The sequence below is a fragment of the Pecten maximus genome, chromosome 9, assembly GCF_902652985.1.
Source record: "Pecten maximus chromosome 9, xPecMax1.1, whole genome shotgun sequence".
Lineage (NCBI taxonomy): Eukaryota > Metazoa > Mollusca > Bivalvia > Pectinida > Pectinidae > Pecten > Pecten maximus.
Window position 1 is genome coordinate 35,971,040 of NC_047023.1, and position 18,724 is coordinate 35,989,763.

General features: G+C 32.9%; 1 protein-coding gene and 1 long non-coding RNA gene across 2 annotated transcripts; one reads left to right on the forward strand and one right to left on the reverse strand.

The window, feature by feature from the left end:
* Window positions 1-269: 269 nt before the first annotated feature.
* On the forward strand, window positions 270-6,427 carry LOC117334121. The gene is made up of 3 exons (XR_004534038.1): window positions 270-437; window positions 2,366-2,477; window positions 3,684-6,427. It is a non-coding gene; the product is annotated as an uncharacterized LOC117334121 (long non-coding RNA).
* A 190-nt stretch (window positions 6,428-6,617) lies between these two features.
* On the reverse strand, window positions 6,618-14,914 carry LOC117334120 (proteasome subunit alpha type-4-like). The gene is made up of 8 exons (XM_033893579.1): window positions 14,845-14,914; window positions 13,712-13,754; window positions 13,076-13,238; window positions 12,689-12,766; window positions 10,780-10,868; window positions 10,157-10,287; window positions 8,728-8,851; window positions 6,618-7,325 (listed from the first exon to the last, which is right to left on the reverse strand). Exons 1-8 carry the CDS (start codon window positions 14,845-14,847, stop codon window positions 7,189-7,191), a joined length of 768 nt encoding a protein of 255 aa, XP_033749470.1. The 5' UTR covers window positions 14,848-14,914; the 3' UTR covers window positions 6,618-7,188.
* Between the last annotated feature and the right edge of the window lie 3,810 nt (window positions 14,915-18,724).

The window sequence follows — 18,724 nt, forward strand, 5'->3', positions numbered from 1 at the left end:
CGTTTATGAAATTATGACGGAACTAGTGATTTTATTGTTGTTTTCAGTCGAGCGTTGACAGAGACTTTCACTGTCTGTATGAACATCTGCATGTTCTTCAGATATATAGACCTGAAATATTACATTTTAAATCTGGGAATAGTTTGTCCGCATAAAGTTAAGTACAAAATACGCAACTACGGACACGAAAGGTATATCCGATTTTCTCTACGGTCATCTATTGTAGAGTAGAGAATCGGCCGAGGTGTTCCGAGTGCTGGGTTGAAGAAGTAATACGGTAAATGATTGGCTAAAAATGTTTACACATGCGCAATTGTAGACGTATTTGTTGGCAGAGAAGAGAAACTAGTCAAGACATTGTTGTTTTGAAACGTTTTCCTCCTTCGTAGTAATATAATCTAAATAGGTTTTGTCCAAACCATCTACCAAAATGACACGTAAGTATAGATATGTTATGATTATTTCGTTGAGTGCTATTTATACTATTATAAAAATAGATTTAATCGTTCATTGTCAAAGTTTGAAGGGGAAAACAGTGGTTCATAATATAATCTGACAATATTGTCATCGTTGAATTGAAACAAATAGAATATGTGATAATTGGACATTTGTAGGCACTGGCATTGTAATATTATTTTTAGATTTTCGTGTAACGTTTGAAAAACGTAAACAGTACACTTATAAACAGCAGCTAGAATGGAACGAGTACAAGGATTACTAGTAGTTTCTGAAAGTTGTGAAATGATTGAAATATTTCCGTCCTAAAATTACTATTAGTTTCTGAAAGTTGTGAAATGCGTCACGATGCGTTTACTAGTATGGCTAGTATACGTATAGAACTACAGTACTGTTAATTATAAATCCATACATCTTTAAGGCATCTGTACAGCGTGTATAAATGGAACAGTAATAAATACATATTACCTATATATAGGTATTTCAGTATTGTTATAATTCATTTATTAATTAATTTATACTTGTTTTAAATGAAATGTTTTGCTAATCGGGAAATAAATATAAACCAAAAATGATTGCATATAGCAAGTAAAATACTGTATTCCCACATAATTTGGTATTGTGAGGTACTATTTTTTTATAATTACATGTATTCAACCAATTAGCTAATACTTAGTAGATACAAGTAGTATACCTACATTTGTACCTGTGATTAAACCATAATTCTATACATGTGTAGCAGGACTGGACTGGGTCGATCATCGGTGACCAGGTAGCTCAATTGGTAGAGCATCCGGCTAGTGTTCGGAGGTCCCGGGTTCGAACCCCGGTCTGGCCGCTACATTTTCTCCTCTCCTGTTACACATGTAAAACATTATTTTGACCCTGGATGATTTTCAAATTTCAAAGATGCAGTATTAAAAACAACTTTGCTCAAAACAAAGAAAACTATGTCAAACCACAGTATACCTTAAATTGTTTACAGTGGTCACTGCATCTGCCTCTGGTAAGGGGCATATGTTGTTTTAAATTATGGTTGGAAACTGATGCATGCAAAATCAACAATTTATTTCATAAACTGGGGCAGTCGAGGCACGGCACTAGATCTAACGATCCTCATTTATGTAAGCTAGTATCTTTCAGATGAACGAGATTCCCCTTTACCGGAAGTGGAAATCCCTTTGCTTTGACACCCGCAAAAAATGAAAGGCCCTCGTTCATTTAAACGATAATCTTCCACGTCTAGTTGAATAGAAGGGCGAGGTCTTGCTTTAAAATGATGGTAGCCTTTGATATACCTCTTCACGGCATGCACAGAGTGATTTTGGTGACTGTGCCATGCTGTTTTGATTTTCCGATTTATTCTGATTGTGTGTATTGTGCGTGTTTACAAAAAAAAAACTCTGCTGGGCATGGCAGGTTCACAAAGAGAAAGTAGACCCCAATATTAAAAGTGTTTTTTTTTTTCAAATTCCTACATAAAATCCACATTCCCTGCATACAAACAACAGATATACATCTCCTTTATACATGAAACAAATACAATTTTATAGACAGCAAGTTTAACTTTGTAGCAAACTACCTCAAACTGACCTAGCTACGTATACGTATACCCCCCCACCCCCCTCAAAGATCAATTAGACAAAAATCTTGTAAAAAAAAAGATATTTTGGTGCAATTTCACGCCATTGTATCTGTTCAAACACCACGTGCACGGCACAAGGATATTTGATCCATAGTGCCTGTCGTGTCATAAATACTGCAAAATCAGCGAAATATTAAATTGGTTCTAAATGATTGGGAAAAAGGATTTCTGCTAAGGGGAAGCAACTCTTGTACTACAGTGTGCTCTATATGAAGGGAATATAATGCACTTTAATAAATATTGATTTCTTCAATTATGATTCAGGTGGAAATCAGCGTGAAAAAGCCAGGGAGAAGAATCTTAAAAAACAACCAAAAGGTCCTGTTAAGAAGGATGAAAAAAATAAGGCTGCAAGTCTGGAATTAAGGAAAGAGAGGTACATTTTCTTGAGATTTGCTTTATATAAATTTGTACAATTAAATTAAGATTTGTTTTAGTGATTGGACATCGTTGCAAATCCATATTTGATTATTGGTTATTATCAGATTGATTTCTGATGAAGATACAATAGTGAAATAATATATATTGGACAGCAGTATAATTAATGAAGGCCTGCATGTTTGCATTGTAAAACTACAAAGAAATAGCTCTACATGTACATATTCCAACATTTACCAGGTGAAACTACACTAACAGTATTACAAACAAAATGATTATCCCTGACCACTTCCTTCTTTGTTCTTAAGGAACAAATATACTTGATATGAAATTTTCCTTTGATAAAAAGTTGGATTTTTACAAACATTTTTTGTAGTCCCACAAGTTATTTTCCACCAGATGTTATGTATTCAGATCTCATCAGTATTGTTCGGAAATCAATATTCAGAAAGTAGAAGGTCCATTATGAGAGCTTTAGCATATGACACACATCATACACTCATCACTTGCATTGTTAACTGTTTTATGAAAGCAGGCACAGGCTCCACACCTTAGGTCAGGACAACAATAATGATATCCCACTCACAATGTTACGACATGTCAAGAGCTTATGATGTAAACACGGTTGATCATGATGACATCATTGAAAGTGTAAAGTCTGTTAGTGAAACAATTGTAAGTGGAAAATTAGAGGCTGTTGTATATGTTGGTGTTAAGTCTCCTTGTGACAGGCCGCAACCTTTGCTGATTTATAGTGCTACCTCACTGAAGCATATGTATATATACAGCTGATGACACCTGGTCACATTGTACTGACAAAGGGTGAAACAGTCATCCTACGCCTAATATGCTGAACATGTGCACTAATACTATATAGGTTTCCTCTGTTTTGTATGTATATCTATGTATATATACAAATGTGTGTACCGGTACGTACGGAACACCTAATTAATATAAGTCAGCACTCAAGCGGCTTCATTCCATGAGGGATTTTGATGGAAAATTTACACAATGATAAAAGACCACAATGTCTCTGACAAGTTTAGAGTTTCAAGCTAAGGTTTATGGGTCAAGGTCACTGTTTCTTTGTTTAGTGGCCATGGGGGGCCAGTAGGGGGACATGCATTGCTTGATCAATTGCCAATATGCTTGGCAGATTAACATTGAAGCGATGATAATGTATTTTATTTTCATCTGATTTCAGAGATGCTGAAATTATGCGTCAGAAACAATTAAAAAAGGCTGCTGAAGGTGGTGCATGTGGAGGAAAATGAAAAGAAAACAGTGAAAATTAAAGCACTTATAATAATCTACGTATCGGTGAACTGTAAACTTAAATCTGTAGATATTTGTCATGGTGAAGAGGGAACTTTTTTACTCCAGAAAGAGAGGATTTTATACGTTATCTTGGTCTGGGATAACTTGGTTAATCCAGGACAATGAGGAAATTAACAAGGCTAACCTGGTTAATCCAGAACAATGAGGGAATTAACAAGGCTAACCTGGTTAATCCAGAACAATGAGGGAATTAACAAGGCTAACCTGGTTAATCCAGAACAATGAGGGAATTAACAAGCTAACCTGGTTAATCCAGGACAAACTAGGAGAAATTTATTTACCTGGGTATATAGAGTCTGGGATAAACATGTTCCATTCTTCACATTCTCATCATTAGGAGGAACAAAATGAAATGTTGATAAATAATTTGAAATATTTGGTGAAGATGTTGTTCATTCTTGGTATTAAATAAACATTTTAACTAGTAGTCTCAAACGTAAGTCAGTGACTGTTTGTTTCAAACAACATTGGGTTGAATATGTATTTCATGATACAGACAACTATTAATACTCGTTTGGATAGATTTTATGTGCCATTGGTCACCATCTATTCTATAGATAAGGTGTATTTGTGTCAGTGATGGCCTGTTAGTTAGTAGTGTTACAACCATTTCTTGATCATGGAGGCAAATCTGTATTATTGAGCAACTGCTGCTGTTTGCAAGATATTCAGAAAGACAAGAAATTTACATTGGTAATGCAAGCTTGTTTTGGAATATATATACATTGTGTATAATATTTCATGTGCTGAAATATGTACCACATACTTTAATATTTTGTTCTGGTTGAATTTAATCATGAATTCAGAATTGGTTTTTATTAAAAGATGTGAAAATATGGTATAGTAGAAAATATATGTATGTTATAATTATTACAAAAGGTAATAGCATTACCAACTATTGACAGGTCTGATCTGAGTTGGAAACTTGAAATTTCCTTTCACCAGTATATTTCGGTGATTTGTGTCTAAAAGTTTCTTTTTAATACAATTGCTAATGATTGATTTTGACCCTTTCAAAGTCCAAATTGTATAATGATGTTATTTGATGTTTGAAAAAATATATAAAATATGGATTTAATAGTAAAAAGTAACAAATTTGAAATTGAATAACATCAGGAAAATTAAAGATTATCTTCCTTGTTCTGTGTCATGACATACAGATGGCAAAGTGGTTTAGAGTCGCCTAGTACAAGTAGATTCATTTCTCTTAAGGGATACAAAGCGATAAGATATGATAATGGCCTCAAGAATTTTCAAAAAGCCTTATAATTGCAATAAACAAGAAAGATCTAATCAAGTTTTGCAATTGTAGCTATACTTTCTAAAATCAGAATCATGAAAACTGTATGAAATGGAGACAATTGCATGTATTTAGAATTTGGAACAGTTTAGTATGTGTATTGGGTTACATCTAAATGTCCCATAATAAATATAAAAAATGGAGTTGATAAGAAAAAGATGGTTGTAAAGAATGTATCTATGCATGTTTAAATCTACATATTTACACATGAATGTACCTTAAATCTATTGGCATTATCCATCTCCAAAATCAACCATGATCAATGTACTGTATTTGATTTATATACTAGCATTGGAGGCTATTTTCATTTCTTATTATAAATGTATCTGCTTCTTTGTCTATTTACTTTTTATTGGAGCTAAATGACAGTTATATGTAGTGATCTAGTAACTTTTGTACAGTTTATATGTTTAAATTATCTTCTTTTTTTTTGGAAAGAATTTCAATCCATTCGGATGTTTGTCTTGATGCAAATACAAATGTACATGGATAATAGATTGTCATGTCTAATCGAAATTGTCAATGAATAAAACATGCTTTTGCAAAAAAAAAAAATGTTTTTTTTTCTTTTAGCACATCATCATATGGCCTGGTTGGCTGTTCAATGACAAATATCCCATTGTCCTTGGTCCATCATCTGTTGTCCATCTCTGTAAACAATTTCTTGAGATGAACTTCATGAATGAATGTATGAATGTATCTCATACTTGTTGGTTCCCCCAACATCCCATCCCATCATGGGTCAAAGTATGTCGCTGACCTATATCAAAAATGAATTTTAGTTCACACTTACCTATATTCAGACATTTGACAACTTTGTCAGGGCTGTAGTATGTACATATGTATCTTTGCATTCTTGGCTTTAATTTCGAAATTTTTTAATTCACATCCATGCTATTTGCCAAATCATGTATTTCTTAGGCCATAAGGAATTTAGGAAAAGTTATTGTTTTGCACATTATATTTTATCCTGACCAACATGTTAGCCTTTCATGCAACAAGTTATATAATAAGGGCAGATATCAATCTAGATTTTGCCTATCGCTGACGTAAAATCAATAAAAAAAATAGCATTTGACTTTTAAGTGGGTCAAGATAATTTGAATACTATTACCATTAAACTCAAACTATAAGGGAACCTTGCTCTAGTACTTGTAGATCATAAGAACAAGTGACCCTGAAAGTTGGTCAAAGTAGTTTATTTTAAACAATCTTTGTATCATTTTAGTTATCATGTGGGTGTCTGTCGGTAATTTGTTATATATTAACTATGTCATTCAAATTCATGCTAAATAAATTTATATATATTGATTTTAAGTTATATCTCAATAATTATTTTAAATATTGAGTAGGCACTGTACATCAAATGCATAAAGAGCTGTAGCTCTGATAATAATGGTTTACTGATGAAGTTTGAATATGTCTTAAGATACTGATCATGAGCATACACTGTTTGGAGACATACAATGTATTAAGATTTCAAATAAAATTTACAAAGAATATAGTTTAAATCATTTTATTTCCATAAAGGTTGATGACACGACATCAGTGATCACAGTACATACTATATATATAATGTGAGGGAAAGCTTTAACACTGTTAGCTTTACTCATTGTCATCAAAAACTGTTTAAACAGACAATCATGTCTTTCAAGTTTAACATCCAAAATGAATATGCTGAAAAGATTCATAATTAGCACTTTCTCATAATAGCACATATTAGCTTTGAACAACATCTAATTCTTGCAAGAAAAGTATTTCCCCATTCAAACTTTCTTTCAGTATGTTCAAATGTACACTGAACATTTAGGATCAAATAATTTTCCCTCTATTTGACACATACACTTACTTATTTTCAGAATATATTTCCTTCTGGAAATTTAAGTTTAGCATGTTAAATATATCCCATTTTGTTCTGAAGGAAGTGTTAACCCTATAATTATATTCTCCTAAATCCTTAATACAAGTCCAAGGAATCTCCAGTCACGGATCACATAAAATATTTATACATTATGGACCCATACATCAAAACATGTTCAAAGTCATTCTCCATCTATTATTAATTCACAAATTATTTCTCTTTCTTCTTCTCTGCTTCTTCCTTAGCTTCCTCCTCTTCATGTTTCTTTATATGTTCTGTCACTTCTTCAGCTGGTAGGATTCTAATCACTGTTTTGTCATTTTCTCGTGTTAATGTTGCTATTTCAACTACAAAATAATGAAATGGAAATGTTACAAACTGAAACTTGATATTCTGACAATGGGTTATGCTGATAAAGTTCAAAATTTTAAAATATATACACGTATTTCAATCATATCTAAAAATACAAATATTTTTATAAATGATTGTTAACTAAAAAGTTACCAAGATGCTCAAGTCTTGCTTTAAATTCAAAAAGTACATCCAGGTGAATTTCTTTGAATATATCTAAAACTACCAACATTTACTTTTCATAAATGATTATGCATCACTTTTAAAATTGTCATCATCTGCCAAGAATTGCGGTCTTATAACTTTATGTTATTAAGACGTCACAGTCAATTATCCTATGTGATGTCAACAGTTCTGAGAGTAGTTCAAATAAACATGTCAAGCAAATAACCAGTCTTTTTCGTGGTCTCTTACAACACAACATTTAGAAGACGACCCTACCCAAATGAAACCACTTTAATGAGGATGGAGAGGTGGAGGATGCTTCCCACAATCAACTAGTTGACGGATGTTCAAGGAAACAAGAACTGATCGAACAATTCTTGCAGCGATGAAGGCATGACTATGTCGCATCATTACGCAAGAAAATCCCAAGAAATATGGACACAATACACAAACAGTCAAAGAGGGAGACATTCAAATCCACGATGATACCTCAGGAACATGTAGATGGAAAATAGCTATTATCAAACAATTAATAAGAGGAAAGGATGGATGTATCAGATCAGCAAAGGTCAAGACTACATCAGGGATTACAAATCAACCGATTGTGAAACTACCAACTGGAGGTAAACAGCGATGACGAAAAGGAACACAGGATTCAGAGGATAGCAAAGATAGCAGCTGGTGAACGAATCAAACAATGGACACAGTCAAAATGATTTATTGATATACAATCATATAACAATTTAAATCTTAATTTATGGTAAAAGTCAACGCAAAGTACACCAAAGTAATTTATATGTAAATTGGACATTGTTTCATGAATTCTTTTGTAACCATTTTACAATATTCTTATTTCTATGCATATAAACTTTCTGCTGCCCTGAGAATATCAAGAATTACGGTCCTATACCTTAACGTTACTATGACGTCATAGACAATTGTCCTACATGACGTCATCAATTCTGAGAGTAGTTCAAATAAACATGTCAAGCGGATAACCTGTCTTTTCCCCCATCTCTTACAACACAAAATCATCACTATGTACATTTGTATAATATTTTGATGTACTGCAGCAACACCAAATATAATCATCATCTTTTGGATATACTGTTACCCTTAATCCTACGATTACCAGGTATAACCTTTTGATGTCCTTCAATGGCACCAACATTTTATGATTTATTGTTTTCTAATTAAATTTATCTGACTTGTCTCTAAAATTCTGATTTCTACCTTTTTCTGCTGTCAGTTTGGTCATGTCCAGGGTTTTACTCAACACCTTTACAGCAAGCATTAGTCCATCTTTCATGGTCATTTCTCCTTCCTTGTACTCCTGTTTCAGCATGGACACAGCATTCTGATACACAAAAATCCAAGATATTGCTATATAAGTAAATGCTCACTCTATTAACATACTGATACATTTAATAGTTAATATGTTTAAATTGTTGGATATCTTTTAAAGAATCAAAACGTAGTTTAATATATAATCAGGACACTCGGGATACTAGAGACAAATACATAAATTGATTATACATGACTATATCTAATATACTGTATACCTGGTATTTTTCGCCCCAGGTTATTTTCGCCCTTGAGCAACACAAAAGATATTCGCCCCGTTTTAATTTCGCCCTAAACTACTTTTAAGAAATGTCTTTTCCTCGTTCACAATCGGAAAATTCTGTTCAGAATTCTCGATACAATTGCACTCGGAACACTCGGGATTTATCGAGTTCCCCTATTTTCTTTTCTTTGCATATCGCGCTGAGGTGTGATATGTAATCAGGTGTGAAATATACAATGTTTACCTGTGTTCAGATTTACTTTTAGCCTATATTGATTCAAATAGTATCAGGTATGCATGGTTGATTTTAAGCAAACACGATGAGTGGTAAGTTCACCGTGCCGTAACTAATTAGAAGTCTACTGACCAGTGTTTTCTTTTGTTCATTTGTCAACGATGGAAGCCACAAGCGACAATGAGCTCATAAAATCAGTCTTCACAATGACAAGAATTTGATGCTATTTTGTGTGCATCATTTTAAAAAATGATTGGCTTTTAAAAGTTACTTATTATTTATAGTTTTTTTTTAATCAAATATACTAAACCTAGTATGCTGTCTTAGCCCATATTCTCGAGTTAACTCCACGTGATAATTTACTAGGCCTATATATAGATCTAGATTTTATTTCACATGCACAGATTGGAATAAAACAATTAAATATTTTATAAATTTAGTGTAAATATATAACACATGTTGCTTGTAATTGTATAGGATAAAACACACTTCAAAAAGTATGAGGGTAAGTTTTGGATCCGACTACAATTAGCCTATGTACTATAACTTGTAAATCCTGCAATTGAGATTGAAATTTTCGCCGTCATCTTAAATTTGCCCTATCATCAAAGGACGAAAATTAAACGTGGGCGAAAATTACCAGGTATACAGTATTATCACTCTTTACTAGATTAAACTGATACCTGAACAATAGCCCATCAAAATTTATTTATACAAACAAATGAGACTCCTTTTAAATCCTTTTTAACTGTATAGCCCACAGCAATATACAGGAAATTAGAGTGGGTGTACTTCAAAACTTCAAAGCACAAAATGATTTAAACTGTTCATACAAAAGTGCATCCTGATCAAATACTCACTGCACTGTTGTTACCGATACAGGTAGCCTTCCAGCCTCCGTAGTTACCACTAGGGTCACTCTGATACAGCTGGAATCCATAGTGTTTGTCCCAGCCCATGTACAGGATAGACACTCCAAACGGTCGTTTACCTGTTGTTTGAAGCATGCAAATATGTTATTAAAGAAACTTATCAGAGAAGTATCTGTAGGGGAAAGAGGAGTTTGGGAAGATAGAGTACGTAACAAGGTTGTGCATGAATTAGCTGAAATTTGGAATCCGTTTTTAAATAGAAGCCAGGTTAAAGGTCAGAGGCAAGATCAGCAGGTGCACAAATGTAATACAAATGGAAAAGTCTTGTCACAAGGACTAGGCATCAAATACCTAAGCTGTAGCCTCATTAGTATTGACATCACGGTTTTTTAATAACTTTGAGCAAGCTGTTTACAGACACTGACGTCAGCTCTGGAGGTATAGCAATTGCTCCCCTGAACTTCATCTTGGCCAGCTAAAAATAGTATCACAAATTGTTTTCTCTGACCTTCCTAAGTACAAGTACAAAAATGCTACTCTCATATCTAGCTGATATATTATAGCTGTTAAAAAGATTCTTAATGTGTACATGTACATCATTTGATCCCTACCTCCGAATTGTGTGTAGGCCTGTTTCAAATCACACAGAGAACTAACCAGCTGTTCACAAGGCATAGGCTCCTGGTAAGCTATCATATATCTGAAAAGAGCAAGGTTAAATAATTGGTATATTGTATTCACCTCAGAATACCCAGGTTGTCATTAAGTTCATCTAATATAAATGGATAATATAATATTACAAACACAAATTAATAAATTCATAGAAAGAAATAAACCTTTAATAGAATAACTTCAAATAATGTTTTACAATAGTTTAACACTTCTCTGAAAGTTCAATCTTCAGAACCCCTTGGACAACGTTTTTGGCAGAAAGTTTGCTGCACAAAGTTATGGATAGAAGGCAGGCATAGGGTAATTGTCATCAATTACAATTTTTGAAGTAATACCTGGTAAACCATTATAGTAATTGAATACTTCTTCAATAATTTCAATCGTAATTTACTAGTGAAAACTCATTGTAATTTCATGTACCAGTAATTGTAATTATATTTCGATTAGATTTCAATTACATTATATTTTTTTTTTTCTGCATAAAAAAAAAATTGATGTTGATGGAATGATGAGTGTAATTCCCTGATGATATATTCTGTAGTCAGTACTATAAATGAGGAGTTGTCTCCATTGTCTTAGTCTTCACTTAGGGTATACCTGCCTGTACAGGTGTTTACCTTACCCAGTAAGGTGATCTGACATGCAAGTGTGATCCCATGGCACACTTAAATGTCATATTAGGTGATGGTTTGTTTTTCTTTAACGTCCTATTAACAGTCAGGGACATTTAAGGATGTGCCAGATTTTGGAGGTGGAGGAAAGCCGTAGTACCCGGAGAAAAAACACCGGCCTAGTCAGTAAGTAGGTTTCGAACTCACAACCCAGAGTCTGAGAGATGAAGGGCTAGTGACAAAGTATCAGGACACCTTAACCACTCGGCCATCGCAGCCCCCATATTAGGTGAACCAGCTGGTAGACCAAATACTGATATAACATAGAACTTTTTAATGAACACTACATGTGCTTGTAAAATGGGTTGTATTCAGTTTGTGTCAGGCCTCCGTAGTGTTAAGTTCACACCTGTTTGGATCATACAATACATTTGTAAATTAATAAAAAAATGATAGGATGGAAGGAGCCCCAGCATAACAATTACTTAGTATTGCAGGAAAGTTTTGCAGGCCCAATAGATGTAGGCTTAATGACAAGCTTTTCAAAAGTTGATGATAAATTGTAATGCATCAATATTATCAGGTACATAGCACGTATTACAATAACTTATCCTTGTTCTGTGCAACAGATTTAATCTGATAATTGCCAATAATTTTTGAGAAATAATAAATGTTTGTAATAAACCCAATGTTATATGCTATCTGTTTACAAGATCATGTTAAATTTGAAAGATAAAAATCATGTACATGTAATTGAAAAATAATTGATTCTAATCGCAATTACTATATGTAACTGTACTTAGTTACAAGCTTATACCTAGTATATGTTAAGTAATCAATTTAAGGTAATTAACCAAAGTAACTGATTACTAATTAATTACATTAGGAGTAAATGTGCCAATGTCGGAATTAAAAGGTTTTCTCAAAGATCTCCTGGACAATGTTTTAGTATAACATTTTGATTAGTTAATTAATATGGATTAAGTTTTCCCTGTATTTTCAACTGAAGATGACATGCCCAATTTTACTTACACAGATGTGCAAATCACACATCAACATGGGGTTTTATGGTAGTATTTATTTAGCAGCTTGTGGACTCTCTGTGCCTTACAGACATATTATAATATAATAATACTGTAAATAAATAAAAAAAAACTACTTGTCAAAAAAACAATATATAATATGGTAGGTATACATGTAACTGTAAACAGTTTTCAGTCAAAGAGTGTACATATACCTTTGGGCGGATAATCTTAACTCATTTGTCAACACATTTGCATCTGATGTGATTCCAGCAACACTGCAAGCCATATCACTGAAAGTAGAATAGAAATTAAACTTACACAAACAATCATTGTTAGCATGTAACAATTTAAGATTCATTTAATTTAGTATATAAAAAGATTACAAAATTATATTATTTAATGTTTGACTGGCACTATATTGTACCTTTAGTATCCAACATAATGAAATATCACATCATTAAAATGTACAAATTCAACTTTTAGGATAAGAATCATACATTTTAAAATAAATCAAACATTAAAATTTATCGAAGACATTGTTTTCTACATACAACATTAAAGTAAAATTTTATAAATTGAAAGGCAGTATCCCAACTTACTCGTGAAGTTTGTATATTTTTTCGGAATAAGACACCTCATCTAGAAGTTTATTTGTGTTTCGTCGCTCTGCTGCCAGTATAACACAGTCGTTTGTCTGGATCCCGAGACAGGTACCAGCATGACCTATGGCTTCCATTGCATACTCCACCTGGTACAATCTCCCTATAACACAAAATGATATTTACTTCATTATGTTAATTGTCAAGAGTTTTGCAAAGTGACAAGCAAAAAAAACCCCTTTATTCATGAATTATAGTAATGAGCCATGATATATGAAGTATTTGTGAAATAATTTATGGAATGCTTTCAGCCTTTCAGTCATATTTCATACATTTCTATTAATTAGCTTATATTAGGATTCAGGGGTGTACACTACAATTCTGAAAATTTTCCACTAACCCAGAGGCTATTAGCTACAGCCTAGTTTTTCCACTAGCCCAGATTAGAATTCTACTAGCCCCTTTAGCCATTTTTCAGTACATGTATTTTGACAGTTACTAAAATGTCTTTTGTCTGGTATATGTTCTGGTGTTGAGGCCAATGACATGAAACTTGCACTGACCAGAACATTTCAGTTTTATGATATATATCTAGAATTCTTTGTACATAAAATCATTCTTGGCAACTTAACTCACCTTCCGGAGAAAAGATTGTTGTTCTTGAATCATACCTTCGAGACTGAAAAGAAAGCCAACAATTAATGATTAATTTGTTACCTTATGCTTTAATTATAATGGGATATTTAAATGAATAATATTTATTGCTTTCTTGTTAAGTTATTCCAAGGGAACAACAAAAAATAATTAAAACTGTTGGGCTATATACACCTCCCTTCCAGAGTTTGACATTTCGACCTATTTTAAGTTTCCTCCATCGATCACCTCCTTGTAATTAGTATCAATCATCCTCCAGGACCCAGGGCATCAACTGCAAGTTAACCCTTGATTTTTTTAGCCATTTCAGAAGTCAAATCACTATTTCTCGGAAATCTGAAGGGTCAAACAGTCAAATAGACATATATGTTCCTTCAATCCTAAGGGCGAGATATATGAATATGGCAGTCAACAACATATTCTCAAGGGTCTACTGGATGCCCTGTGCCTTTAGCATCACTTATCAGGAGTTTATTATTCGTCCTATGACGGATAAAACACCTTTTATCTTTTAACTAATATTTTGATGCTAAATACAAGATATCTAGCAAGATCACATAGCTATATAGCTACTAGCCCGAGTTTTCTCTGGCCCTGTCACCATGTCTGGTGTAGGGCCAGAGCGCACTACTATATGAAAACGTGGAATTATCCGACACCGTTTGGTGTCGCTAAGAATTTGATGCAAAAACAATAAAATCGGGTGTGACATAACACCTACCTTACATATATGTAGCTACCAACCACTTTCTCATCATGATCACGTTTTACAATTAAGAATCTTACTATATGTTCCCTTCGTCCACCCCCCTCGTCTAAAATCATGCATACAATGAGATGACGATACTTCATGCAGTCTAATTTAGTAAATGAAACGTAATTTTCGAGAAAACATTCATCAGAAATTTAAGAATGACAAAGCCGGTTTGAATTAGCTCAACATGGCTATCATGTAAAGCGGAAAAAGTACTGGCAATATATATAATTCTGGTTGAGAAATGATAAAACATTCCAAAGAGTTTGAAAAATATAGCTACACAGATACAGTATCACCATATCTGGTGCCGAAAACTTAAAATATATTCAGCATGAGATAGCAAGCTTTAGCAACCTACCATGTTGGATTCTGTATGCAGAGCTAGACGATTTCCGAAACTATTATTTTCGTATCTTGAAGCGCTGAAGTAAAAAGTGGCGCGAAAATACAAAGTTCCAAAAGGTACCAATGTTTACGTCTTAAAGAAAATATCAAAATTATTGTTAAAAGAGACATCACAATCCATTATTAAAATCATATATCAAAATCAGTTGTTATAATGATATCACAATCCATCATTATAATGATATCAAAATCAGTTGTTATAATGATATCACAATCCATTATTATAATGATATCAAAATCAGTTGTTATAATGACATCACAATCCATTATTATAATGATATCAAAATCAGTTGTTATAATGACATCACAATCCATTATTATAATGATATCGCAATCCATTATCATAATGATGTCACCATCTGTTATTATAATGATATCACAATAAATTATCATAATGATGTCACAATCCATTAGTATAATGATGTCACAATCCATTAGTATAATGATGTCACAATCCATTAGTATAATGATACCACAATCCGTAAGTATAAAGATGTCACAATCCATTAGTATAATGATGTCACAATCCATTAGTATAATGATGTCACAATCCGTTGTTATAAAGATATCACAATAAATTATCATAATGATATCACAATAAATTATCATAATGATATCACAATCCATTATTATAATGATATCACAATAAATTATCATAATGATATCACAATCCATTATTATATTGATATCGCTTAATCGTTTCAGTACTTACATAAACAATCCATTTAAGTGATTTCCCTAATTATTTTAGTGATATCGTATGTTAATTGGATTTCAATCGTGCCCATTACATGGTGGTTTTATATAGGTCTAATAAAATATGGTATTTAAAAATATTTCAGGAACTTTTATTCAAGAGACTTTTATCCGGGTTTAACCAGAGTTGTTTGTTTGTGAACTAAGGACGGACATGGTAGGTTTATGTTGTTTTCAGATGAGCCTTGACAAAGATTTCCAAGGCCTGTGTTATCAGCTGCATATTGCATCTATAACAATAGGTCCACATTCACATTAAAATGTGGATCTATAAGAATCCATTAGAGTGTATAAAGTCACTAACTAATGAAGGGTTACAACATCAAAATTTGGTAAAAAGCATTCAAAATTCACACACTAACCACAAAAGGTCCAATGACATGATTTTATCGGATTTTTTTTAATGGCTGGCCTTAATTCATGATCTTCATTTCAGTATGATACTGATCTATAAGGATCCTGTGTGAATTGTGTATTTAGTCATTCTAAGATTTTAACTTATTGAATTAGTGATCTTGAAAATGGACCAGGGTAAAATTTGTTTTAACAAACTTGACTGCCGTCTGGGGATATTGGCAACATTTTCATTTCCTATTGAAAATAATCTCTAAAAGTGAATTTGTCCCCTCGCCAGGGGCCAAAGGGAAGACTCCAGATACTTTGCTTAAACAACTTTAATTGGACAATAATCACAGACATCCCAACCAATACCATTCACCTGCAAGTTTTTATTCAGAAATCTAAAAAAAACAAAAACAAAAACAAAAAAAACCTGTTGCATTCATTGAACATTTAAGCTCTAAAACAGGTATGGGCCTGTTACCATAATATAAACTGACAAAAGCATGTACATGTAATTCACAAATTATGTATCCCCTTTTGTGAATGAAAGTACACGTAGAAGAATGACAGCAAGGTTCATTTCCTATACAAACTAGTGTATAGTGTATTTTTCTATTTCCATCTTTATGGAACTATGGAACACAGACTTCTAGACAAATTTTAAACCTACCAAGTCACCCCCAGACAATACCCTTTATAATACATTTCTGGCATTTATAGAACTTAAGAAGAAATAAAGTGAAATGTTATCCTTTTTTTTGTCCAAAGCAAATAATTATACATCAATTGTCTGACTGAGAGGCGGCCCAATAGGTTTGGATGAAAACTTCAACCCCAGATTGAATATCCTTTCTTTTCAGTAATTGGTACATGTCAAACATTACAAACCCTGGAATATTAATACTCCAGAACAAATGATTTAAGATGTAAGCAAATTGACATCTGTGACATTAAAATTCCATCAAGGTCATTCATTTAAACAAACCTATGAAGCCATTTGCACCAATGTAACTTGGAAAGTAGAGCCCTTCATTGCAACATTTTTCAAACAGACAACAATGACTGTAGGCCCCTAAAACAAGAGGTCCATGGCCCTTAACGGTCACCCAATTTTTAAGTCTCTATATATTTCGGCAGATTTGATTCCTGTGATTTGAATTTGAGGTCAATGCCCCAGCATGCTAAAGGCCCAAAATCAGGTCCCTGGGCTTTTGCTTAGCGATTTTGTTTAAATATTTTAGCATATTTGACCCATGGGACCTTGAATGAAGGTCAAGGTAATTCATTTGAACAATCTTGTTAGCCCTTCACCCTTGTATGTTAGAGGTGCAATAACAAGTCTCTGGACCTCTTGTTTAGTGTGAAGCCCTTTACCCCAGCATGCTATAGACCCAATATCAGGTCTCTGGGCCTCTTGGTTAGTGTGAAGCCCTTTACCCCAGCATGCTATAGGCCCAATATCAGGTCTCTGGGCCTCTTCCTTAAAGAGAAGAATTTTTTTAAAATTTCAGCTTATATGACCCCTGTGATCTTGAATTGAGGTCAAGGTCATTCATTTGAACAATCTTTATAGCCCCTCACCAAAGCACGCTATATGCACAATTTCAAGTCTCTAGGCCTCTGGGTTATCGAGAAGAATTTGAAAATTTTAATTGTTGGCTTAATTTTTTAATGCCCTGTGGAATATGTGATCCAAAGAAAAAACAATTACTTTCAATTCTGGAAGACTTGAATTTTATTCCACATTTCACAGTGTTTTAGCATCACAAGAGTGAAACTTACACATTAATAACAGTTTTCAGATTCAATAAACAAGGTTTAGTGTAAAATATAGCTACATGTAGCACATTAGCTTAAGTCTGTATATATAACTCATATAGTGTAAATATTAGATCAATACTGAGACATATATAGGTCTTGACGTACATATTTGAAGCATTTCGAAAGTTCAGCAGTCATAACGATAGGCCTTATTTTTGATTGTAGTACAATTAATGTCTGTCAAATCAAGCTGTTACCATAATACTGAGATATATATGTCTTGATGTACATGTATTTGAAAATCTTAAACAAGCGGTTACATAATATCTTGTGTCCATGTAAAATACGTAACAAAGCAAGGTCAAAATATAAAAGTTTCCATCTTTATGAATAAAGATACATTAATGTATCACCATGTAAACTTATTATATCAGGTATTGAAAGATTGTTACATTTTATAGAATACATGTAAACAAATTTCCAGTGTATAAATATAATCAAATTATATTAAATATGAATTATATATTTCAAAAAAAGAGTTGACTATATTTGAACATTCATGTTTCCACTGTTAGATATACAAATGTAAAATTATTTGATACAAAGTTTTCTAAAAATGTGTAATGTACCAATTTATATACGAATGTAGGTATGTGCATGTTTTATAAATAGAAATTGTATATCTTCATTGTAACAGGAACTTTTCAAAGAATTTATCTTTTGAAAATATTTCTTTTATGTTCTTCAAAGAAAATAGCACCACTAACATTTAAATGTAGGTAATTAAGTACCAAGAATATAGTAAATGTCCTGACAAATGCACTAACTACTTGTAATTAACTCTATCAAAACTGTCCTGAAGAACGCACTTACTGGTACTTAGCACTATCAAAAACGTCGTGATGAATGCACTTATTTTTTATTAGCACTATCAAAAATGTTGTGATGAAATACACTTACTAGTAATTAGCACT